We start from the raw sequence: 27639 nt of genomic DNA on the forward strand, positions 1-27639 counted from the left end.
ATCGAAGTATTTATTCGAAATATAAATATGCAACGCATGTAAATGGCATCAAACGGCCATTGATTTATATTTCGACATGACAGTGCCGTTAATGCGCGTAATTGACAGCGACAAAATCGTCCCATAGGACACCCATTCTCTAGATATAATTTTAGTTTTTTTTTATAAATTGTAAGAGAGCTATAATGTATCGTCTTAATAGCTTACAAGAGTAGCGTGTCAAAGTTTTATTTATTTACTAGCATATAAAAGGTAGTTTTTTTTTCACATTAGGGCTGCATAATTTCTCTTGGAGATGAAAATCCAAATGCGAATGTGAACGGTTGCCAATTTTGGAAAGGTCCTGATGAAAGCATTTTCTATGATCAATGTCTTGTCACCATGCTTTGGTGTAAAAGAAATTTAGAGATGAATGTAAGCAATATATTTTTAAAGACATGTTGCAACTAAGGTTTTTAAACTTTTTCAATAAATTATTTGCAATAATCGCTTACTTTTTAGATTTCTGTTTTTCAAGGAAGTGTCGTATCGTTTTTTGAATTTTTTGCCATTTTCTTCTTTCCAATGCACACGTTAATTTTTCTGTAAAGGTCTCATTTATCGTTAAATGACTAATTTAAACTGTTTCTAACAAAGGGGTCTTACGTTAGTGGAAATCGTTTTTGAAAAGGATAGTAGATGGAAGTTATAGTACATGCCTACTATAAAAAAACCCTACTAGGTTTCTTCAAAATGGGCCTTCGTTTTCGAGATATTTTAATTTAAAATTTTATACACACATAGTAAACGAATTACTTAAGTCTTTTCAACAGAGTGAGTTTTGGGTAAATAAATTGGGAGCTTATGAAAAATTTGGTGTAGGCAATGAACAAATCAGGATTTGATTTCGATTATTTGAGAACCAAGTTTCCTCATACCTTTGATATCAAAATAAATGGAACCATATTTATTAGTCTCCAGATTAGACAACTAATGATGGATGAAAATTTCATAGAAAAATTTAACTCATCGGAGAAAGTAGTGTTGCTAACATTGAAAAAATAGTGCGATACTTCCTTGAGAAATAAAAATCAAAAAATTATGTATTTGTTGTGCAAGATCTATTGAAAAAGACCTTGGATGTAACATGTCTCTGAAAGTGCATTTTTTACATCAGCATTTGGATTTTTTTTTCCAAACCTTGGTGACGCCAGCGATGAGCACGGAAAAAAATTTTCATCGGAACATCTCTAGAATTGAAGAGCGATACCTTATCTTGTCGAAAGCTGAAGACTTTGATTTGATAGGTTTAAGCTTCTGGTTGAAGAACGCTATTGGGTGTATTTCTAGCTTTATCTTGGTGCTACAGAACTCCTCGGATAGCTGTACCCGACTTTTCAGAGTTTAATATTAATTTCGTATTCGGAGTGGAAAAAGCCAGGAGTGTTGCATTAGCCACTGCGTTTTTAGTTTCTTCAAATACATGGGCTGTATTTTCTTCTCATTTAATTGGTCCGTTCTTCTTTGAATCTTTGGCTATTAATAAGTTGGATAATGATTAAAGAACCTCTGCAATTCCAGGTTGGAATAGGTGGTAGTAATTATCCCTACTTCGAAAGCTTCTTAATTTTTGTGTGCTTTTTCAGACTTTGGAAATTTGGCAATACATTCAACTTTATCGTCTAATGGTTGTAAGCTATTTTTCTTGACGATATGTTTGAAAAAGTTTAGTTCAATTTGGTTGATCTTATATCTGAACGGGTTTATTCTAAATTCGTATTCGTTTTTTCAACTTATCGGAAAACTATCTTAGATCTTTGTAACGTTCTTGAGCGTTCCTGGGTGCTACTAGAATCTTGTCTAAGTAGATAAAAACGAAATTTAGCCCTTTTACTTATCATCTCGTCTATTAATTGTTGAAATGTTTATTTGGCGGTTCTTAAACGATATGGCATAATCGTGAATCTATATAGGCTAAATGGTGTAATTCTGGTTTTCTTTCCTATATCCTCTTCAGCCACGGAGATTTAATGGTAAGCTCTTGTGAGATTAATTTCTGAAAGTATTGTGCGAGGTTTATGAAATCTCAAATGTGAGAAATCGGATACTTATCTGATTTGGAAGTACTATTTAGGTGATAACAGTTACTATATGACCGTTAGTTTTTAGATCTCTTTTTCGGTATTATGTCAAGAGTTGATGCTCATTTCAAAGATGAAGGCCTTATAATTCCCAATTCCAGCATGTATTGGAATTTATCTTTCACCATTTTGTTTTTTAAGTGGCGACCCTCTAAACTTTAAATGAACTGGTGATCCTGTTGTCACTACGTGGTGTTTTACATTGTATTTGACTGCCATTTGATAGTTGTTTATATTGGTTATTATCTCGTATTTCTGTAGGTGGTTATTGAACGATGATTCTGAGAATATGAAACTGATACTTTTGTTAATTTCGGTTGTTTTGATATGTGAGTTTTCGCTCAATATTGTTTCTTAATCTATTAATCGTTTATTTTTCATGTCGATTAAATAATTTGTACTCTTCTAAGAAATCTGCCTATATAATAGAAGTTGATGTATCTGCTAGCAACAAAATTCAATTAAATTTCTTTCTCAGTCCAAGACAGTTTTGATGATCTTTGGTCGTAAGATTTTATAATGCTCCGTTCATTGTAATAAGTTCATATAAAATAAATATTTATATGGAAAATGAAGATTTAATAGAATTTCATATAAATTATAAAAATGACGCCAGGTGGTTCGTTTATTTCTGGTAAATATTTCAATATGCTTATGGCTGCTCTTGTATCTATTAAAAAATAAAAATTTTGTTTCAAGTCTCTAAAGAATAAGCGACGGTTCGATAGACCGGCGAATAAACAACCGATCCTCGTCATTAGTGGTTGTCACCTGAATTTTTTTTGTTAAAACTACAGAACTGCGTATATTTGGTGGTGTCTTTGCGTCTTTGAAATTGATTCTCGCTCTTGATTTAGAGCGACTTCATCTATTTCTATTTGGGGTTTTAGAACATCCTCTTATGCTTAGAAGTTGATGTAACTTACGTTCAAAATTCTCTACTTTTCCGTGTAAGTTGGAATCGTGTTTGTGTTTTGGTTTCGCCGCAGTTACTGTTTCAGTTATACCTAAGGTATTTCATGATCCAGTCTGTGAACCCTATTATTGATTTTAGCGATGTCGACATACGTTGTAACAACAGCACTCTAAGTATATCGTAATAGAAGACACTTATCCTGTTGCTGAATAACAGTTGCAATCAAGTTCTTCTTCGCCAAGAAGCTGTTGGATTCTTTTTTTTTATCTGAATTATAAGTCTGGTTTATTATAGCAGTTTTTCACTTGTCGTAAGAATTGACTTTGGATGGGTCGATTATTGTGACAACTGCATCGTTTGCTATCTTGTCATCTAGTACTCCTACGATATAATCAAGTTTAGTCCCTTGCCTCGTAATTTCTTTTGTTCGATATTCGATTTCCATCTATAAAAATCCAGGTGGTGCTGTTTTGCTTCCAAAACTGTGATAATTTCAGTTTGAAAGCACGTATCGCTTTGTGTTGTTGGATATTATACTCGGCTTCCATACTGGATACCATACTGGTCGTTGGTCGATCAAATGAGGTGACAAAAATCCACAAAATAGTATTAGATGACAGTCGATTGAAAGTGTGCGAACTAGCAGACATGGTAAGCATATCAAAAAGTGCTGTACATCGCATATCGACTGAAAATTTGGACATGAGAAAGCTGTGCGCAAGATGGCTGCCGTGATTACTCACAATGGAACAAAAACAACGTCGTGAGGATGTTTCGATCGAGTGTTTGACGAGGTTTCGCAACAATAAAGCCGAGTTTTTGCGTTGATTTGTAATCATGGATGAAACATGGGTCCATCAGTTCGCACTTGAGACAAAGAAACAGTCAAAACAATGGACTGAAAGGAGAGAAGCGGCTCCAAAGAAGGCAAAGACAGTTCCATCTGCGGGCAAGGCCATGGCGTCAGTTTTTTGGGATGCGCGTGGGATAAATTTCATTGATTATCTTCAGAAAGGAACAACAATCAACGGCGAGTATTATGTAAACTTATTGCAGCGTTTGAATGACGAAATCAAGAAAGAACTTGCAGTATTTGGCGAAAAAGAAAGTTTCGTTTCATCAAGACAATGCACCAATTCACACGTCCGTTATCGCGGTAGCCAAAATCAATGAGTTAAAGTTCGAATCAAACTTAAAAAAATGACTCGGTGATAAAAGATTTGTCAACAATGAAGAGATGGAATCTGTGGTTGATGGTTATTTTGCAGAATTCGATGGTTTTCACTCTAAACAGAATATCGAAACTATTGAACATCGTTGGGAAAAGTATATCGATCTAAAAGGAGACTATGTAGAGAAGTACAAGTTGAGTTTCTCTCAACTTTTTTGTGTTTTCTTTGTTAGGTTGGATACTTCTGGGACTACCTCCGTACCTCGAAAGGTGCGAGAGATATGAAAAAATGTTTCAAACGATAATCGTACGATACGAAGGGAGACAGTTGTTGATCGCGCTGTTATTTATTTGACCTTGCAATGATCCTGAAAAGATTTGTGTAGCTCAACTCCTAATTTTTGTATATTCGAACCTATATTTTTTACTTTATTTTATTATAGCTGGCATCGGAAAGTTTTCAAAACACTACCTACACGTGTTTTTAATATAAGTTATTCGACTCATCATCGACGTTCCTCCCTACTCGTTTCGACCGTTTTTCACTTACTCTTACTGTTTCGTATTTTCTTCTCCAATGTAAACATAGCCAAGCAAGTTTCGCTTTGAAAGGTGATAGGAATGATCAAATTTCATTTTTTTTTTGTCTTTTAACGCGTTCAGACTGTTCTTGTAATTTCGTATGAGAAATAGTATCACGAAATATTTTGTATCACTTAATTTGTACATAATTATGATGTAGATATAGTGAAATTATATCGTGATCCATCGGTGGCCATTTTCCCCTCAATAATTATTTTTGTACTTTTATGGATATCGTAAGTCGTGTCTCATAAACATATATATTGAATATAATATCGTGGTCCATCGATGGTTCGTGCCCTTTGAATAGGAATGTTAAGTCGAAGATCCAAGATCCCGTACTGTAGGGACCGTACTGCAACTTTATAGATAACACTGTATTTGAAGTAAATAAAAACGGGGATTTATTTAAAACACCCTGTATATGAATTCTTTTTAACTTTTTTTTTAGACAAATCAACATCAGAGTTTTGGAAGTAGTCCAGCTACCTCTTTCAATTTAGCTTCACCACCTTCTCTTCCACCTAATACACCTAATATGCTGCCGCATCCTTCACCGAGTTCGGGATTGGTTGCCAATAGTCCATTGAATCAAATGCATGTTCCTAGTCCAGCTGGTTTAATGCCTACATCATCACCTGGACCTTGCAGCAGCGTTCAAGTTGGGCACTCACCTGCAGGATCTTTTATGCAAACTGGTAAGAAATGCTAGAAACATATATGTATGTACATACTTCTTTATTATCTCCTCTCAGGTAACAATAATATTTACTTTGCATTTATATTATTTTATGCCATTTATACATCACTTGCTGATATTTGACTCTATTTGCATACGGTCTGAACAAAACTATTTGTTGCGACTTTCATACACGAATATATGCATTTGAATTGGTGGAGTTCTGTTAGAAAAAACTTACCGTAAAATTCAATTTTATATTTAGCGTTGCTATAAAAATATCGCAGTTAGCGACAAACGAAGTATTGCCTTTGGGCAATAGCCGCTAGGTAAAAATGTATTTTTTACGATAGGTCACATGCAGACGTATGTATAGATCACAGTATGCAACAACTCGATTGAAGTTTGATTCTCTTATTAAGTTTTGTCAGCTAAGACAAAACGTTAATTTTATTATTTTTTATCAGATCTGCACGAGAATATCACCAATGGAGTGGCGAAACATTCCCAATGAAAATGAGACTAAACTCAACGTGTTTTGGGCAAACTTGAATTACGCATAAAATATTTATTTATTTAAGTTCTAATTATTGATCGTACACGTAACTCAAAATTACTTAAAACATGTTGATTTTAAACTTATTTTTATCAGGAAATTCTCACTAATCCATCGAAGAAAATATAATAAAAAATAAGAAAATTAATTCTTTGTATTAGTTGTTGACACACTAATACATATTATTTGTTCACGAGAAAAGGCACAGCTTGTTTACATCTTCGGTTCGTCATTGATCGAAAGCGCGAACCGTAACAAGATTGAGTAACAGAAAATACTGCGGTATTGGCATAGTCTTCTAATCAAATTGTTAATTATTAAGGGGGGAAACCACTCTGAGACGTCAAGAAATGGTTGAAATTTGCGAATTTTTCTTCTAAATTATTACTAAATGTAATTTTTTTCAGAGAACATAAATATAACTGTCAGTTTCATTTTACAATTTTGCGAAAGTAAAAATCGTACAAAATGGCGAAGTTACTCGCTATTCCCAGAATCCCTTCTGGTGAAACATTATTTGTTGTGTAAATTTTAATTATGTAGAGTTTACCTTGATAGAAATGATATAATATAAGCGGATTCGTGTTATTTTTAATAAATATAAATTAGTTCTATTCACTACAAATAATTTTCAAAATATTAATGATTATTACGCATTTAACCCTTTGCGGTCGTATTAAGTTTATATAATACTTAGGTGTCATGCTGGTTAGAATTAATTTTCGTTGAACGAACGATAATACATAGTATGCAAGATTATGAAGGAAAAACAAAATTTATTAATTATTTTTTAAATTTTAGATACATGTAACACAATAATATGTTTTAATTTTATGTTAAAATTATATTTCATAGTTCTTCATCGTGTGGTATTTTTCAAAGCAATCTCCAATATGAAGCTCTGGTTTTCGAGAAAATTTGTCGCAAAAATAATTAGTTTGGCGTCTTCCCTCCTTAATTTTTCTGTTTGAACATGTAGAACAATCTTTACTCTTTAGATCTTCACAGTGCTGCTATACATGCAGGTAAAAAAGCTTTGGTGGTTGAGAGTAGACATACAACCGTAGAGTTAAATTGTATTTATTTTTTCATTACGAACAACTTATTGAATCAGCGGTAGTCCCTAAACCGTAAGCAAATCGTTCTGTTTATGAATACTTATTGACTCTTTTATTGAGAGTCTACGCCGATGCACCTAACCTACAAATTTATTTTTACTCGGAGTTGGGATCACCACAGTTGGTCTTTGTCATTGTCTTTGGCCAACAGTGACTAACGCCTGCAATGGTATGGAATTCCGCCGATTAGAACTAGAGTAGGAATGTAAACGCGCAGTGCCTTCTTTTCGTGGACGAATAATGCTTATGTTACAAATTGATTTTTTGCCATACTATCTACGGTTGTAGGTGTGAGATATCTTTTCTTCTAATTACAAGTCTGATATGTATATATTAGTTGCAAAGAATGATATTCTTGAAAATCATCATAGACTCCATCTACGGTCTTGAAAAATACGTAGAAAAATCGTTTACACAATTTCTTCTTTTCCACTCATGTAGTAAATTTATGAGAAATAGAGTTTTAACAAGGGCCTCAGGAGTGTTGAAATTTTGAAAAAAGCGTAAACTTGTTTATAAATTATTTCCATAAAGTAAATATACTTAATGAAATTTTAGTATACTTAGATTTTTAATTTTAAGGTTAAAATGGATTTTATGTTGGATTTTTTTACATTTCTACCGATCCAGATGTACGCTCGGTATTTACAATGAATATGTATTTTTAAAAATACTTTATATTTACTATATATTGGCTTCCACTGACTTGACGACTTGTGGGACGTCACAGGGGCAAAGAGAGGTCGGATCTGCATACATAATAGTAGGAATAGATTTCAATTACGTCCCTATCTCGATATGTATATAAATATAAAGCTTGGAGACGACTATTAACTACTGAGATTTCGTTTATGCTTATATTTAATGCATAAAACATCTGCTTTATCTCACAAGAGTTATTTAATACAACAAAAATTATGTACTATTAACAGTTTTTCTATAGATGGAGTAATGAAGATGATTTTGAAATGTAATTAATTTTCCTTAACAGAATTAAATATTTTGTATGATACAATCCAACTTAACTCTAGTCATTTTCCACAAAACAGTATTAAGCCATGTTTCCCAAGAGAACAATGTTCCAAAAGTATACAAATTTATCATTGCTATTACTGCATATAAGAAATACAAGGCGAACAGAATAATAAAAATCAAAAAATTAAATTTTTCCTAAAAAAAGGTATACATCTTTTTAAGAAAGCAATTAATACATTTTAACCGTACATCAACACACAAAAGCTATTATAATATTTCAACTTTCCGAGCCCAATATGATTAAAATTTTAAACGCATAAATTAAATATAACTAAATCACCAAATTAAATAGAACAATACTGCTTTATGTTCTATATACGTTTGATATGAGCTCAGTTTTTACACAATGTACATTAAATTCATTCTTTTCTGACCTGTAATTTGGAATATGCATCGCAACAAATAATAGAATATTACTTCAATTTGTCTTCCTCGTCATTACAGTCTTGCAGAATTTTCCGTTTACTTGAACCTTTGCATTTCGCTTTTCTTTCATTTTTAATCTTTTAATTAAATTCTTTTCGTATATTTCTCTTATGTGACTCTTCTTCACCTAACACATACCTTTCTGGAGCGTCAATTGATGCAACAAATTTTCTGATGTGACAGTTTTGTTGCTACTTTTGCTACATGCTGGACTATTTCAGGTGAAAATATTGTTTAATTGTCGGAGAAGCGAGGAGTAGGATCTTCAACAATATCAGTATAGGAATCGATTGTTCTATATTGTTGGGAGCAGAGTGTGGTTAAATAATGTTTCTTTATACCTATACTGTGCTAAATATTTATATTATATATACATATATACATATATGTACAACACACCAGTCACTTTATGGTATTATCCCTTTAATTCCAAGACAGGTTGAAAACCCTAATGCCATATCCAATAAAGTTACCATTTTTCCGAATTAGCACATTCGTAGAAATAAAACAAATATAAGGAATATTTAACAACAGTTATAGAGAGTTTTCAAGTAATTATATTTTCCAGTGTAGTTTCGGTTAGACTGTTATAAAGGTGTTCTCTACTTTTTCAATCAAAAGGAATACCCCGGACCATTTCTACTTACGGCGACAACTTTTGACAGCCAGAACTAATTAATAATACGTGTCCATAACATAGACAGCTATATTTTTACAACAGTTCGCGTATGCTCCAAAAATTTACGTTCCGCATTGAAGTTTATTTTATTGTATCAATGCTAACTTTTATCGAAAGGATCAAATAAAAATTTTTAAATATACATATTTTCCATATTGGTCTATAGTTTATATTGGCAAATTTATAAAAGTGCGAAACAGTGAATTAAAAAAAGTATAAAAGAAGTATAAAAAATTACATTTTTTTACATATTGTTTAAACAAATTATTGTTTACACAAAACATATTGCAAAACGGTTTGGGAGTTTAAATTCATTATTCATAAGGACACAATTTTTGTTTAAACAACTTTTTTCTAGGTCTCATCATTTTCGAAATATCGAGGAAAATGTTTTTTCACCTCCAACTTTAAGGGTTGATTTTAGCCCCTAAATATGGATAATAGCAGATAAAAAATAATACGTGTCAAATATTTTTCAAAGAGCTATATAGCTATATAATTATATGTAAGTTTCATTAAAATCGGTAATTTACACGTAAGTGATGTCTTTGTTAGTCAATTAGAATCAGCCATGCCATCTTTACGTCAAGAATGTGGAATGTTCGGATGTTCGATATATAGTTGAATTTCACTATATATTCAGAATCTAATTTTTGACATTTTAAGGTAGAAAGCCAAAATAAATCGAGCATTTCACAAAATATTCTCTTTTCTTTTTCTTGCTTCTGTAATTTTACTTGCTCTTGTAATTTTTTAATAAATTAAGAAATAGTCAGGTGACGAATGTTGAAATCCCTAGCAACGATTATCTTCTGTCCATCTTGCAGAATGGAGCCAGTTGCCTTACGTATGATTTCAATGGAAGTAGTGCTTCTTTCCGTTGTCCGTTTATATGTTCGTATACTAGAACACAATAGGAACAATTTGTACTTTTGTGGTAGGATAAGTTGTTACGGTGAGAACGTAGACCTAATCATACTAACAACTGCATTCAATTGATATTTACAGTTGATATGTGGCAATATATGAAAATATTTTGTCTGTATATTCAAATTTTATACTAAATGCTATTACTTTTAGCCCCACTCTCTCCTATTAGTAAGAAGGAAGCTAGGTTTCTTTCATGTCGATTTGTACACAAATATATAGTAAATAAATCCACATGAAGTATGTTATTGATCATATACATTAATATTACGTAGTGATATTGAAATTTATATAAAAATAATAACTACGATATTTTGCTCATAAGATTTTAGTTATCTATAAGAAAAAATCTTAAAAAAATAAAAGACATATAATCTGTGACAATGTTTGTAATAGTGAAGTAAATTGGAATACAGAGTAAAAGATAATCGTCCATAAATTACATTGTTTAATTGATTTTCTTGAAAAATAATATAATATTTTTATTAACCAAAACGGTTTTAAGTTTCAGGTACAGACTAGTACCTAGATATGTATAAACATAATTATTGGGTTGACACCTTTTTTCCCATCTATCTAGTAGTTTGTCAATGCCTTGTGAGTCAAAATTAGAATATTGTAGATTTCTGATCGTTCGGATCATAGTCCGATGGCTGACAACATCTTGTCCATTTTACTCATCTAAAACCAATGAAACAAAAAGCTTTTTTATTATTATGGATACGATTATGATCCTTACCACTTTGAAGTAAAAATCTTGATAAACAAAAAATGGTGACACTTTAAATTTGAAATATTAAATTTTCTACCTTTGTTCACGTTCAGCACGTAAAACAAGAAAACAGTAAACATTAATATTTTTGAACAATTCTAGTTTACCGAAGATTCCCTCCAAATTTGAAGTTAATCGGTTAATTACATTTTGAGATATCATGTCAGCTATATGAAATAATAAGGTTTAGAGAAAAATGTGTTTAAAGTTTGGCATTGAAGTAAAATTTCTTTCATTTACTGATCTCTCTCGCACTAAGATGACAAATGAATACTTACGATCAATTCGTCACTCCAGAGTCATATAATGAACCTTCTTTTTCTAGGGGTAGCTCAAGTTCTTTTTGCTTGCATTTATAGCTTTTTTGCGAACTTTAATGAGTGACGTATGGAACGATCTATTCTGTTCTCATCTTGTGAGAACATCTTGTGATGATTCCTACTGCTAATCCTAGCTCTCTGGATATTTGCAGAATATTCTAGAACTCCTCATTGAAACTACAAACAATTAAGAAGGTGGTTATTTCTACGATCGCAGCTTTTGAATGTATGTGCTCAAGTAGATACGAAGGTTCAAATCATGGAATTTAATGATTCCTTACTATTCTGTTTTTTCGCTCCTCGCGCACTTTATCGGCAATTTTTCCCGAGATAGCCTTTTATAGATAGGTTTTATAACTTCTAAGACCTTATCAGAGAGGGATGGAGTTTTCGTGTCTATTTTCCCATTGACGGTTTGCTTCCGATTTTCGCTACTTGCACTAGCTACCTGAGCTCACGGGGCAATAAATCTATTGTAATGTTGTAATCAGTAGATGTTTTGTGATAGAATGTTGCCCAAACAGTTTTTTTTTTCATTTCTTGGATCGAATTTCTGCAAAGCTAATTCGTAATATTCGGATAATTTGTTTAGTACTTTCAAGTTCCATCACTCAAGACTGTTTCGGCAACGTTTTTGGTTTCTCCATTTTTATTCATCTCCTCTTCAACAGCTCTTGAAATTACATAATAGAAATAGAATCATAAACAATAGAAGTCGCAGAATACATTTTTTTGAGGTAAATGTAATTACATTGAAATTGAAAGTCCTTAACAAATATTTATCAAACCACAAAATAAGTTGATACCTATGTCGATGGCCTTGTAATTAACACCAAACGTTGATTTCTTTCAAAATATTTGTTTACAAGCGGACATGAGTTTATATATTGTTCTTCGTGCTTACATTGTACTGGAAGTTTGAATTCTAAGTTTGCATGCTTGTTTCCGAGAATTCTACATTTGCACTGTTGACGAACCACTATTGTAGAAAGTGTTGTAAAAACCGCTTAAAAATTTCAAATGCTCGACGTACTTGGGGTATACAAATCTTTTTCCTTGTTGATATATCAATTTCCGTGGAAAAACCTTTACTTTTTTCAGTTAGCACGAGTAAATCCTGCATTCGTGCCCTTTTTATTCATTTTTATCCAAACAAAAATGCAAACCGAGCAGTTTACTACGCAATACACAATATTCTTATTTTGCAATATATTCTATGTTTTCCTTGTTCGAGACTGAAACTCAACTATGATTGCCGTGACTTACAGAAAACTACTTAGGGTAGTTAGTGAGGGTACAATTGGGAATCCCCTTACAAAACTAGGTTGCTTGACAATTGGACTCCAACGGAGGAAAATATATCTACCTTCAGAATTTGGTAACAAATAGTACCAGTGGTCTTCAACATTGATAATCCTGTTATTTTCACGAATCCAGGAAAATTACTGTATCAGCACTTTTTCGAAGGAATATGCATTAAGAAAATGAAATTAAAAAAAAAAAACAAATCGATTTTTTTTATCTTCTAGACTATAATACCCCATTAGTAAACAAAATACCGATTTAAAAGATATAAAGAGAAATAAAACATCTTATTGAAGGTAGTCCATTCTCTGGAATATAATTTCTAGAACTAGACAAGGATAAACAACTAAACCAAAAGTATTTTCAAATAATTAGAAGAAAGCCATAGTTGTAGCAATATTCAAACTTGATAGAAACAATTTCGAACCGGAGAGCTACCGACCGATAGTACTAACGATGCAAACTATTAGAAAAAATAATGAATACAAGATTCAAATGGTACTTGGAAGTAATCAACTTCTTAATACTAACAACCAATTTAACAACCTCTTAATACCAATTTAAGGTATAGTAATGCGTCAATACCGCTTCACTATAGACATCTTAGCTAACATAGGAACAGATATACGAAACGCCTTCCAACGTCTTTCAAAGAATGAATATCTTATGCAGCATCGACTGCATGTTCGTCTCCATTATAAACTTTCTTACAGATAGAAATATCCAAGTAAAGATTAACAGTTTATTCTCTGAACCAACGTATCGTGAACTTAAAAATTTATTTCTTTATTCAGATGTATCTTTCGTTAGTTTATATGTATTGTATATAGTGCTGTAGTATTATTGCCAAGAGTATACATTACGTGTTAGTGTGTATATTATAATATAGTGTTTTGTTTGCATTGTATAGTACAATGTCACGAAAGTATGAAAATAAATCAGATTCCTTCTGCTATTTTTGCGGATATTTTGGACTCAAAATCGATCACCAAGACAAATATTGGATTCTACACATATTTGAGTTCTTCTCGCTTGGACGAGGAGAGAAAGAAAAAATATGCCATTTGCGATTCCAATGATATGAAGAGAATCATTTAATTGTATCACGGACTGTTATTCTGTTTGGCTACATGTAGATGCTACATGTATTTCATATATTCATCTTTTCTTTAAAGTTTCCCAAAACTCAAAATATGTTTATCAACTGAACTTCAAAATAAAAAAAAGCAAAGAATTGTATGTATTATAGAAAGTTACTAAAGCGACATTGTTAGAGGGAAATTTCTAGAGAAATTGGTATCCATAAAGAATGGATGCTGAGTCGAAACAACCGAGCAAAACCTCGCAAACCACTCTGCACGAGTTGTGGACTGATATTTTGTCGGCCTGTTCAAATTGAAAACTGTTTCGACACTTCTATTGAGTGCTTTCTTCTTCAAAAATGCCAATCTTGTGTATTGTGTAATATACAAACATAGTTTGTAAGAATTACGTCTATTGACACTTTTTAAAATTTTGTCCATTAGATGTACCATTAGATTCGGAAAACTCTCTATTATTTAAGATTAAACTCAAGACCCTATCGTTTTTTTTTTTTCACGTAACACCTCATTTTTATCGGAAATTCTGGGTTTTTACAGAAATGTATGTTTTTAGAAACTAGAGGTGATAGAACAGTCCTGCTTATGGATTCGTGTTTAGGATCATAAATAGTATAAGAATTACTCAATAAGAATCACCTAATTCTTTTGTAAACGATCAGAAGATCTTTGATTATTATTAGTAAAATGCAACATTTTCAGTAGAATTAAATATCTGTCTCTACTCATATTTTTTAAAAAAATATCACTTTTTAAATGTTTATCTGTCGATCAATACTTGTAACGTAATTTTTTGTTTTAATTATTAGTAATGTGATTGAGAAGGAACTGTACATTTTATCGAGAGCTGTTTCAATATTATTGCTAGTCATGTTATTATTGACTGTACATGCTCAATAGTTGTTTGTTTTATTCATAGAGAAGTTTATAATTCATGTAGAAAAAAAAAACAATTGAAAATAGTCCAACATTTCAGAACAGAAATCTATATCTCCTTTTTTAAGTCCAAAGTTTGAGGTATTAAGATTGTAAAACCGTGAATGAAAATTCTTTTTAGTCCAGTGAATATTTCTGGCATTGTTTGTTGATGAATTATTATTGATTGATATCTTCCTCGGATTTCGAGGTATTAAGGACATTTTTCTTTCAACTGCTCACTGCCTTTTTCTCACAAATATTATTTAGTAAACTAATGCTATCTTCTGAGATCGACGCGTTAGTATTCTTCTCGGAGTTCTTGTTTATGATGCGCAGCTTGTTTTCTCCTTTCTTTTTACAACTTGTATTTATCAGTTTTCACTCTATAACTTCGAAGCCTCGAGTGGTCATGCAGTGTCCCAACATGAAGTTCCTCGAGCCCAAACTATTTTAACGCATTTACTCTAAAAAAAATTGTGTTTCTTTTTTTTTTTGTAAAACACTGTACAATATTTCAATATATTATACTTTATGAACAATATGTAATATATTGTGTATTCTATTTATGTGTGTATTTATAAAATATGATGTACTAACACGAGACTAGTTCGAAATTGAATCTTTTAAAAATTTTTCTGAAAAACGTAAATGAGAGAATATGATACTTTCGGAATGTTTTTTGCACACATCATTTTTACATTTATAGTAGCTCTGCTTTAGTAAATGCAGTCACAGATGAATAAAATTGGTTTCCTTGTAAAAATTTTAGCGCGTTAGGAATACGTTTTCTATTTGTTCGTAAAGTACCAACCGTGGTAAGACCAAATCTGGAATACGAATTTTCAGCTAAGTCTAATGATGTGTAGTATTGGTTTGTAGTATCATTTTCAGAACTTTTTTCTAGTGACTTTTCGAGTCTCGTAACTATTTCTGTTGAACTTTTAATATTTCCTGTTATTATGTCTTTTCAACCGCAGTACACATTCATATTTACTATACACCTTGTTTCCGAATCCGTTAATATCCTTATGAGTATGTAATATTTTCCAAGCTTATCTTTCGTACAAATTTTAAAAGGACATCTTTCTCCAAAGGGAGACAGAATTTCATCCACTCTAGTATTGTGTCCAGGTTTGATGTGAGCCGTAAACTTGGTAATAAGTTATTAGAATACTTCTCGTTAAGGAGAAAATTAGCATTCTTTCTTCTTTCAGCCCGTGTCAATTTATTATCGAATCTCGAACATTTTGACAATCGATGGAAACGATTACGTGAAAATATAGGCATATAAATCGTCCGAGAAAAAGTAAATGATCAGAATTCATATATAGATAATGTAATTTTGTATCGTAATATACATCCAATAATTACACCAGCAATATAGAATGGGTGAAAAATTGTAGTACAATTGGGCAGAGGGTAATTTTATGTACACGAATTAAGAGAAAATGTGCTTTCCAATTTTTTCATTCGAGGCTTACTATACATCAGTGTATTCTAAATAAGGTTTACCCTCTTGTGAAAATCTTTCAAACTGCCACTATGAGTGTTGCGGCACGCAAAAAAGCCTATAAAAAAATATTTCGCTATATAATATTGTGTATTAATCGTTTTAAACGGTATATTGTTAATAAACTCCATAAATAATTTTGATACTCGTTACTGCACGTACGATCAACCGCTCGCGGTGATACGGGTCAGTCGTCGGTTGAACGTCGCTGATGTTTGAACGTGGCAGCCTAAGCAGACCGATGATGCAAATGGGTTAAGAACGCGTGAATTAAGTTACACGTGTAACACTACACGTTCATTTAACTGTTCGAGTCCCAAGCAGCGCGATCGCGCTGTTCAGATTTTATGCCGAGAAAACCCAGCACATTTCGACCGTTGTCGATAGCTGACTTACTGACAACTGACTCAGATTTACTGACGCAAGTACATCACATAGCTCCTTCTTTTAATGTAAACAATACATTTTACAATAGGTACAATAGTATAATAATGGTGCATTAATACATTACAAAATATAACATTTTGTATTTTATTGTTATTTTCTCAATTATTTTTATCGAACAAAACTTGAAATGTTTATAAACTTACAGTACGCATATGTAATAATACAGATGTATTTCATAAAATAACGAATTACAAATTAAAAATATTTTTGTGTTACGAACAAACAATTTAAATGGAGAGTAACACTTATAATTTGTAACATCGGTGTTTATCAAAACATATTGGATGAATTCCTTTTTTACATTGCGCACAAATTAAATGCGATTATTATTACTAGAATTAAATGTGATCTTTTTATTGCATTTTTGTTGCTGCAGACTACGCATTGTCGCAAGTTACGTTGTGGCAACTTTACTAAACCAAATATTTTTTCCTTTAGATAATTGTGTGCTTTCTTTTCGTTCATCCACTCACACTCAATTTCAAAAATAATATTCAAAATAAAATCTAACCAATTCATTGTTCTACTCTTAACTCTTTCCTTGTAAATTATATATGCATTTAAAACCATGCGACTCATTATGTTAAAGGCTAGCTTTTTTCAATATTTAAATGTTCTTTGTTCATCGAGATGGGTATACAATTTGTTATTGGCACATTTTGCTCTTCTGCTTTCGTTGAAATTAATAATACAGGATTTTTTACACTTCTTTTTTTCGCGATACGCACAGAACAATACTTCATTGTTACGAAAATATTTTACCTCATTTACATTAGCTTCTTTCAAGTTATCGAGAATATATTTCTTATTTCTTTTAATAGTTCCAGTTAAGTAGGTGTTTACAGTATATAAATATCTAGCTAATTCAACGCTAGTAAAAAAGTTGTCGACAAAAATGTGATGCCCCTTATTCGAAGAATTACTATCTTTTAATAAATTTACCACAACATCGCGTTCAAGTCCAAACTTTTTTCCATCACTAGTACTTGTTTCTTTTACACCTTTATAGCAAAAAAACGTCAAACAATATTTTGAAATTTAATCACACAGCATCCAGAATTTTATACCCCAACGATGATATTTTTTATTTGGCAAGTATTGCGTTATGCTAAAATGACACAGTACCCCAAGTAACGACTCATCAATTGATAATTCTCTGTGTGGTTTATAATGTAATTTGAATAATCTGTTAGCGTGTTCAACAAGTGGCTTAAATTTTTCACAGGGAGCATATTTCTTGTGACTAGGTGAAAAACATAAAGAGTTATCAATTAAGTGAAAATATTTCAAAATTTGTTGAAATCTATTTCGAGAGAACATTTTTCGGAACTACGGTATGTTTCGGACTAATACGAACGTATATTGGGTTTTTTTGTAATTCCCATTTCCAGCAGCACTGCTATAAATATCTTCATCTTTAACACAGTAACTGGTGTCCAAATCTCTGTTTCAAATGATTCTAATTCTCTAGGTAAATGCCTTGAATAATCCGCATATTTATTAGTTTCTTTAACTATTAGTGACCATAGTGTCGAATCAAAGTATAGTTCAAAGTATTCGATGGGTTTACTCTGGCTAGAGAAGTTACAATCGCGAACCAGATTCTTCGTTATGCTCGAGAGAATCACGTGGAGCAGAAACGTCTTCAGCAATTTGTAGAGACTTTTTTTTTTTTTATTATTTTGTTTGCTCTGCATTTCTTGTACGCGATAATAGGAATGTCAAATTTGAATACCTTTGAAACATTGTTCACTTGAAAAACATGGCTGAATGCTGTTTTGTGAAAAATAACTAGAATTAAGTCGGATCATGTCATACAAAATATTTGATTCCATTAAGGCAAATTAATTATATTTCAAAATCATTTTCATTACTCCACCTATAGAAAAACTATTAATATTACATAATATTCTTTCTTATATTAAATAACTCTTATGAGATAAAACAGGCGTTTTTATGCATTAAATATAAGCATAAACGAAACCTCAGTAGTTAATAGTCGTCTCCAAGCTTTATATTTATATACATATTCAGATAGGGAAGTAATTGCAATCTTTAGCGGCCCTAAATGTGTCGATGGTGGAAAAGGAGAGGGGAAAGCGTTTCATCCTGGGCCTGCTAGTGGACTCATCAGTAAGGCAACCTAGCAGGTCCTGTCTTATACGCCGGGACATTGAGAGATCGGTAAGGGACCGTATATATAACGATGGGAGCAGGTGCGGGAACTTGCGGGAAACGGTCAGTGATCAGTTTCCCTCTGGTGGTAAGCGTGGGTAGCGCCGCCACAAATCTATTCCTACTACTATGGCAGAGACCGTGGCTAAGTATCAAAATGTGCGGCTCGTGTGGGGATGGGCGGTCCGATTCCTCTTTGTCCCCTTGTGCCGTTCCGCGAGACTTCAAGTCAGCGGTGAGGAATACGTATACTTGAAATACACAGCATGATAATCTATCCGAACAGTCGATAATTAATATTTCCGTGCTCACTCCCACAATTGAGATTATATTTGTATAATGTTTGCAGAAAATATTGTATATTTCAAGCACATTCTATATCTTTTCAAAACCTTCAATAAAACCTGAATTTTGGTCAATATTCTACAAGTACGCTTTCGTTTGCTTTTGATTCAAATTTGTTTTGGTCAGGTTCTTCTGTAACACACATGTTTGACATTCGAATGTTTTGTAGTATAAAAAATTGAAGGCGATAAAATTATGTTGCATTTGCGTAAATCTTGCATAAGAAAGGTGCCGAATTTTATATAGAGCGTCTTTTATTCGTAGGTATAGGTTTTGGAATTAAAGTTCTTGGTTAATGTAACTATTCCAATCATTCTAGAATAATGTTATTCCATGAAGAACGTTTGCTTCTCCAAAATGTAGCTAGGTTCTTTTTAGTACTCGACTGACTTCTAGCGCTGAATAGTCTCATATTACACGCAGATAATATCGTTTTAAGTTGTTTTAGGGCAAGTTGGAGGTGCTTTTCCATAATCCACACTTAGTCACAGTTATATTACACTACTAACATAACTGCGTGGTGCCGATGTATCTACACTGTTTTTTGTCCATCTTCTTTTTCCGGCATTCAGAAGCTATGTGACTAACATTATAATAATAGTGATATTTATTCTTTGGTTTATTGCCTTTTCTTTTCTGGCATGCATTTCTTCAATTACTTTTATGTAGCACACTATACAGTTAGGGACCAAATTGAGTGGACACCCATTTGTGTTAGATAAAAATGCTATTTTTAATGGACTGGAAAATGCTTTTCCTAATTAATTGCTACTTTTTAATTCCTTGTTATAATTTATACATTTATAAAAATATTTCGTAAGTCGTTTTTTAAAATAAAGTGGTTTATTTCGAATAAGAATATTTATAAGGTTTTACAGGTAAAAACAGTGTGGACAAAATGAAGTGGACATTTTCATTTTTTATATTTTACTATTTACATTCTTTTAATATTTTGTATCTTTTTCGGTTGTTTTTCTATTCCCATAAATGTTGCAAACCGTTAAAAAACGAAGTTTGATTAGTTCTCCTGGTAATTAATATTCCTTTATCCAATGAGGCTCACATGTTTTCAATAGGATTCAAATCTGGACTTCAAATCTGCTCATTCCAAAATCTCTATTTCTGAATCCTTGAAAAAATCCATTTCTTTTTACTTTGTGTATCGAAGCATTGTTTTGGTGGAAGACAAAATTGTAGGCAATAGACATTTTCTTTACAGATTCTTTCAAATTTTCATTTATTAAATTAATATATCGATCACCTCTACAGAATCCATCAATTAATACTGAAGAACAATGATCGAAATTGGCCAATTTTGGACCTCGCCGGCAAAAAAAGTTTTTTTGTAAAACATGTTCCTGTAGGTCTTAAGAAATCCAAAATGTATAATTATTTATCCGGCAGGCGATGGGAAAGTTATAAAAAATAAAAGTAAACTTTAAAATTTCATTAGTAAAGCTCATCTATTTCATCATCGTTATCTTTTTCCGTTGATTCGTCTTCAAAATAATTATTTAAAAAATCAGCTTCTAAGTTAATCGTAGGTCGGTGTCAAGTATACTCAAATATTTAATTGTTGTTACATACCGCTTTAATTGTAGTTATATACTTACCATTTGTTTTATTCACAATGTTAGCAATTGTTTGATTGAGATATTTGTTGAAAAATGCTAATATTTTGTTAAAATAATAATTATTAGAAATTATCGTTCGCATTATAGAACATTAAAAAATGTTTCAATGTGTAACATGATAATGGCCGAGTATATTACGTGAAAATTCGTATTTCGGTTCTCGTTCCTCGCACAAGGCCCTAGAGTAAAGTGTTTGTATCGTGAGATAGTATTCATTTAATTTCATTTCATTTCCTTGCTGTGAAAGAAATGTATAGGTATATTTGAATTAAGCTGATGATAAACAGAAAATGATTCTTCTTAAAGAACGTTGTCTAGTTTCGAAACAAAAAATCATTTGTTGTCAAAGTTTTAACGAGTGCGGATATACGATTTCTATATTCTTAAAAGCGCAGTGATATTTTCTTCGAATATTGTTAATAATTTCACAGAAGGAATGCAATCTCAGGTTGAAATAAAGATTTGCGTCATTTATAAAAAATTTCTCAAGAAACTATCTGGAAACGTATTTCCATTCTAATCACCGGCGGTACTGTAAATCATGTTATTGGATTGAGAGAAAACAAAATGCTAGCCCATCTACTTAAACGAGATGTTATAGAGGAAAACGAAAAAAGTGCTTCCGTGGAAAATAATACTCAAGGAACATCCCTGATCTTGAACATTAAAGGAAAACCATTTTTTTTTTTCTTCAAAATGTATTTTTGGCTGTGTGTCTGATCAATATTCGCCGTGAGCTTTGAGAAGAGTAACTAAAAAAGAATGTATTGGGATATATATTTAAAGAAGTATTCTCGGGTCGTATGGACACGTATGGTCGGAAATTTACACGGAAATGATGGCAGTTTTCTTGAAGTAGGTGTTTCTTTATGTGCCAATGAAATACTTGAAAACTTCAATTCTTTTAAAAGTGTGGTCTTGGTGGAACGAAATAAAAAAGAATCTACTTTGAAATCGTTTTTAAAAATGGCAGAGAATGAACTCATATTTGAAACCGGATTGACGCATTCCTTATTTTCTGACATCCTAAGACTTGTAAGACGTGATTCTCGTGCTCGGAATAAAGAATTAGAATTAGGAGCTTATCTTTCACGATCCTAATCGCTAGGATATCAAAAGGCATACAGCGAGTATTTATTGTCAAAATATTAGGCGGTATCATTTGGAACAATTTTATGCGCTATATCTTCTTTCATTAAGTGACTGTGAATTATTAATCAGTCACCAAATTGAAGTCGCTAAACGTCTTCGTGCACCAACGGGAGATCGCATAACATTAGTATTAGATGGAACTTATATTATTATTCAAAAGAGTTTCAATTTTGCGTTTCAACGCACTTCGTGCAGTGGACATAAGTCTCGTGATATAATAAAACCAATGATGGCAGTGTGCACAGATAAATATATAGTGGATGTCTAGGGGCCATATTCTGAAAATAAGAACGACGCTTTCATATTAACCCATTTGCATCCAAGTGCGGAATAATCCGCGAGCCTACGACTCCCATTTTACCAATTGCAACTGGTACGTTTAACCATTTCTGAGAACTTTTTGGTACCATTAGTTTGGTATACATCAGTGTATTCTAAATAAGTTTTACTCTCTTGTGAAAATCTTTCAAACTGTCACTATGAGTGTTGCGGCACGCAAAAAAGCATATAAAAAAATATTTCGCTATATAATATTGTGTATTAATCGTTTTAAACAGTATATTGTTAATAAACTCCATAAATAATTTTGATGCTCGTTACTGCACATACGATCAACCACTCGCGGTGATACGGGTCAGTCGTCGGTTGAACGTCGCTGATGTTTGAATGCGGCAGCCTAAGCAAACCGATGATGCAAATGGGTTAAATGGACTTCTCTAAACCGATATGTGGAGTTGCCTATCCTATCTTATTCGATGATTTGAGGGTAGCCTTTGTGGGGAATTGCTAAGTACTTCGTTCCAACCAATAATTACGTCTGAACTTGATCAAATCATAGTAAATAGGATGTTTCAAATATCAAACAAATTAATCATTTATTTGAATTGGTACGAAACGAAAACTTAAATCTACGGAGATCGCATTTTAAGCAGGCTCCTGAATATTCGACATCTTGGCCTATTAACTATCGGCGTTATGAAATTGACATTGACTCTTCTAATGCAACATTAATTAAAACTTAAATACGTTCACGCCATTCGAACACGGTAAAATATTTTGTATATCTATTACTTGACAAAACAAGAAGTGAAATGGGCGCCATTACGGAACACACATGCGGATGTAAAATTGGTGAACGGGTTGTTGGTTGTTCTCACGTAACAACATTTTATGGTTTTTTTTGACACCAATCTACGATTAGCTGATTTCCTAAATAATTATTTTGAAAATGGACCATCAGCGGAAGAAGATAACGATGATTAAATAGATGAGCTTTACTAGATGATGAGTTTTTCGGATAAATAATGATGCATTTCGGATTCCTTAAGACCTACAAAAACGTATTCTACAAAACATTTTTTTGCTGGTGAGGTTCAAAATTGGTCAATTTCGGCCATTGTTCTTTCCAACTCCAGACTAAGAGAAGTACTCCGATAACATAATAAAATCTCCAATGTAACAATCTACAAGCCTCGACAGCATATGGAAAACAATGTCCACTCAATTTTGTCTACACTGTTTTGTTCCTGTAAAGGCACTGTTTTGTTTGTAAATATTTTTATTCGAAATAAACCATTTTATTTCAAAAAGAGGCATACAAAATATTTTTATAAGTGTATAAACTATAACAAAGAATTAAAAAAGTAGTAATTAATTAGGAAAAATTCCAGACTTACATTTTTATCTAACACAACGGGTGTCCACTTAATTTTGTCCCTGACTGTATGTATAATAACGGTACAAGTAGCATATCATCTGCTATTAAAGAGCTCCCTTCTTTAAACTTATCATCTGTATGAAATAAAATCATTTAAATTCATTCATTCAGCTATTGTACTTTTACCTTCTCTTAAGTAAATAATAATTGGTTCAGGAGATTGGTCTTTGTACGAGTCCTCTTGATTGATAATTTCCTTCAGCTTTTGATAAGCCGTTCTTGACATGTCATTCTTCTTCACTTTTCTTCTGTGCAAACTTGTCGTGTATGGACCCATAATTTAATGGTTATTTGACAGTATTATTATATAAAATGTAGATTCTGTGCTTCATTTTATTTTTATTTATTAAAGCAACATGAGCTCACATTAAACTATATTTCGAACAGCAGAAATACGATTTACAAGAAAAGTATTTATTAATAATTTTCATATTGTAAAAATAACATTCGTAGAATGTTTTCCAATTAAAATAAATAAAGAATCAACTGTGTACGACTAACAATTTTGGCGATAAAAATGTGATGTCTTCGATGTCTGATATGTTTTAAACAATCCCGAAATCAGTAAAATGTTCGTAATGTTACGTAGACGATCATACATCGATTTTATAAAAATTCCTGAAACGAAGTACAAACAGTACTAGTTACTCCTAATAATTGTTATAAGTGTAATATAATGAAACAATTTTCAGTTATAAATTCACTTGTAGTGTAGTAAAATACTTTTACCTATAGTATTATACAATATAGGTATACATTTAAATGTACTATATTATTTTATATTTTTTTTATATCAAATTAATATAATTTATATTGATAGTTTTATGGTTATGTAATGTATTGAGTATTTTTGTACTGATTTAGTTATTTATTTAGGACACATAGACGGAAGTCCTTTTCCGTCTTCACAGGGTATGGCTTCACCAGCAGCATCCAACTGGCCAGGATCGCCTAATGTACCTAGACCATCTCCAGCACGTCCAGCACAGAGTCCAGGACATGCTGCTTTACATAGTCCTCAAGCTTCTGATCATAAGACAGGATCACATATTTCAAGAGTACTTCCACAACGTTCCTGGGCCGGTGCTGTGCCTACGCTGCTTACTCATGAAGCTTTGGAACTGCTTTGTTGCCCTTCTCCACACCCCTCTGGTCTTCCTGGGCCAGATCTTTCTCCACTAGAAAGATTCCTTGGGTGCATTTACATGCGTAGACAGTTCCAACGATTTATACAAACTGATGATTGTGTATGAATTCTAATTTTAATCTATCTATATATTTTATTTTACATAAAAATATCTTATCATTGTTATCATTATATTTATAAATATTTTAACAGCTAACAGCAATCAACAGCACCGAACCAGGAGTTGTACAATTCAAGGTAGAAAGTTTGCAATGCCGAGTTGGTTTAAATCCACAACATTTACAATCTCTTCATATAAAAGTGCAGCCTCTTCCAGAGCATAAGGATCAGTGGACACTCGAAGAGTTACAAGTAATTCATGTTTTAACATTTTTACATTGATTTTATTATTTTTTGCATTTCTATTTTCTATTTTCTTTTTGTATAGATTATAGAACAATTTTTTGATACGAGAGCAGCAGCTCCACCGTACAAACCAAATACACTGTCTGGCTTTGGTAGGATGTTGAATGTTCCGTTTAATGTCTTAAAAGATTTCGTACAAATTATGAAATTGGAACTAGTACCTGGGTTAGTGCAACAACAGCAACTTAAATGGAATGTACAATGGTGTTTAAGGATTCCTCCTTCTGGCACTCCAATCGTACCTACTGGTATGGCAGCTGTGCTTGTTTGCAGAAATAAAATCTTGTTTTTTGTAAGTATATTTTATATTTGTAAAGAAAAAATACAATTTTATTGACTTCAAAGGTTTCATATATCTACAAATAAATGTGTTAATTACTTAAATTCTATATTTTTCAGTTGCAAATAACAAGGATTGGATTACCATACCAGGGAGAGACACCATCACTAGTTTTACCATTAGTTTACGACGTTAGTACAAACTTAACGCAGTTAGCAGAGAAACGAGATCCTAGTCCAGCTTCTGCAATGGCTGCTGCATCCCTCCAATTGAAAAGATTTGCTGAATATGGTGCAAATCAGTCTGAATGTTCTCTTTTTCCTGCTGTTAGAGACTTGTTAGCTAATTTAACTCTTCCATCAGAACCACCAGTAATGTCTCAGGTAAGTTAGTGTTTATATAAATAATGAATAAACTTACAAAATTAGTTGGATAAAAAATACGCATGAATTTTAAGTTAAAATAAAGGTATTTAATGGTAAAACATCATGATTATTTAATTATCTGCCGTTACATTGAGTAAGATAAGTTTTAATAAGAATCTTATTGTAGCAAATAGAATAGTAATATAGAAAATACGTTATCGATGATTGTATTTAGTATTAAATATTAGTTTCATTTATTTCTAAAATATTTTGAGTCTGCAGTATGTTTTACAATACTATAGAATCTTGCAAAAGTAATTGTATTTAATGAAAAATAATAGTTATATAATATAATAATATTGGTATGATAAATAATAGTGAGATTTTCTGAACTCCAGAGTACTAACAAATGAAGAATAAGTGTAATATTCTAGGGATAATATTCATGAAATATAGTAAAATTTGTACTAGCGCAAAATTGGTTCACAAAATGCTAATATTTTAAAACAAAAAATATAAAAATGCAGTAAAATAGATGTTTAGGAATTTAAGTCATTTTTACCGAAAAATATTCTATGCAAATTGATGATTAACAACTTATTTTACAAGCTGTAAAGTACTATGAACTAAAATGTATTAACAGTCCTGTAATAGTTGTAATAATCATTTTCTTTAATATAATTATCAGTTTACTTTCCAAAGAAACAAATATGTACAGAAATTGGTATCTATAGGTGGTTCCATCGCCAGCTGGTGGGCAGGTAACTCCAACACAGCAGATTCAAAGTCCTGCAATGCAGTTACATTCCCCTATGACTGGAAATCAAGGCCCTTCACAAGGACCATATGGGATTCAAGGTATGCCACCAATGGGAATAATGGGTGGACCACCTCAATAGGACGTGCTTTACTCTCCTAATCCCCTCTGTTTACCAACTCAGTTGACTTGGATCAACTAAGTCGCAATGTCCGTTTTATGTGTGTATTTTTTATTCAACGGACCATTTGGGGAATTTTAGGAGAGTTGATCCTGAAAATGCTTGTTTTGCAAGAAGTTATGTTATGAACTTTACAGTTGTAAAAATTTTAGCTAAAATTTTGTTCATACAAATTTGTACACATCACAGAAACAGTGTTATAAGATAATTTGAGGATAGACGGACTAAGTTTCGTCTTAAGGTAAGTGTAATTTATTAACTGAATAAAATTTACTTTTAATACAATCCATCTATCCTTTAATTATCTTGTATTTTTGTATAAACCTGCATTCATTATAGTCTAATATCAAAACTACCTGCAAGAAGAATCATACTGTACATTTTTTCGATGAATCGATTTTACATTGTATCGATAAATGAATTTCTTTAAATTTATGAACAATGTACATGCTTTTTTAACTAAATTTTAAGTGGTAGATAATTGTTTATCTTCGTGAAAACAATCTCACATGTTTAGTATTAACCTTTGGTTATATTTACATTTAATTCTGTAAAGTTAAGCTTCATACCTAGGATAAGTAAAATTTTTTAATCTAAACAGTGACTGTGATACTAGTTCAAGCGAAGATAAATGAATCCTATGATTAAATTTCAAAAATATATTATTCTAAAACCATCCATGGATTTTAGAAAAATAATAATTCATAACTGTCATTTAAATCTAGAGAATACATTTATAACTAAATATTATTCCGAATATATAAAAGCACCGCTAACTACAAATTCAAGGAAGTTGCTGGCATCAATAAAAATACTAAAATCATAATACGGTTAAGACTGTACTGATTAAAAAGAGTAAATACGACAAAAAAAATTAGGTCAATTAAGATTTTTTTTTAA

General features: G+C 31.9%; 1 protein-coding gene across 2 annotated transcripts in view; it reads left to right on the top strand.

Annotated features, from left to right (window-relative positions):
• Nucleotides 1–27102, top strand: part of Med14 (mediator complex subunit 14) — a 48531-nt gene extending 21429 nt beyond the window's left edge. For both annotated transcript variants that reach the window (XM_076320901.1, XM_076320902.1), the window contains 6 exons: nt 5241–5487; nt 24481–24851; nt 24944–25102; nt 25179–25448; nt 25556–25819; nt 26536–27102. In XM_076320901.1, coding sequence (XP_076177016.1) covers nt 5241–5487; nt 24481–24851; nt 24944–25102; nt 25179–25448; nt 25556–25819; nt 26536–26700 — 1476 coding nt within the window. In that variant the 3' untranslated portion in view covers nt 26701–27102. The remainder of the gene's footprint in view (nt 1–5240; nt 5488–24480; nt 24852–24943; nt 25103–25178; nt 25449–25555; nt 25820–26535) is intronic.
• Nucleotides 27103–27639: the final 537 nt, after the last annotated feature.

Source organism: Ptiloglossa arizonensis, chromosome 9, assembly GCF_051014685.1.
Source record: "Ptiloglossa arizonensis isolate GNS036 chromosome 9, iyPtiAriz1_principal, whole genome shotgun sequence".
Lineage (NCBI taxonomy): Eukaryota > Metazoa > Arthropoda > Insecta > Hymenoptera > Colletidae > Ptiloglossa > Ptiloglossa arizonensis.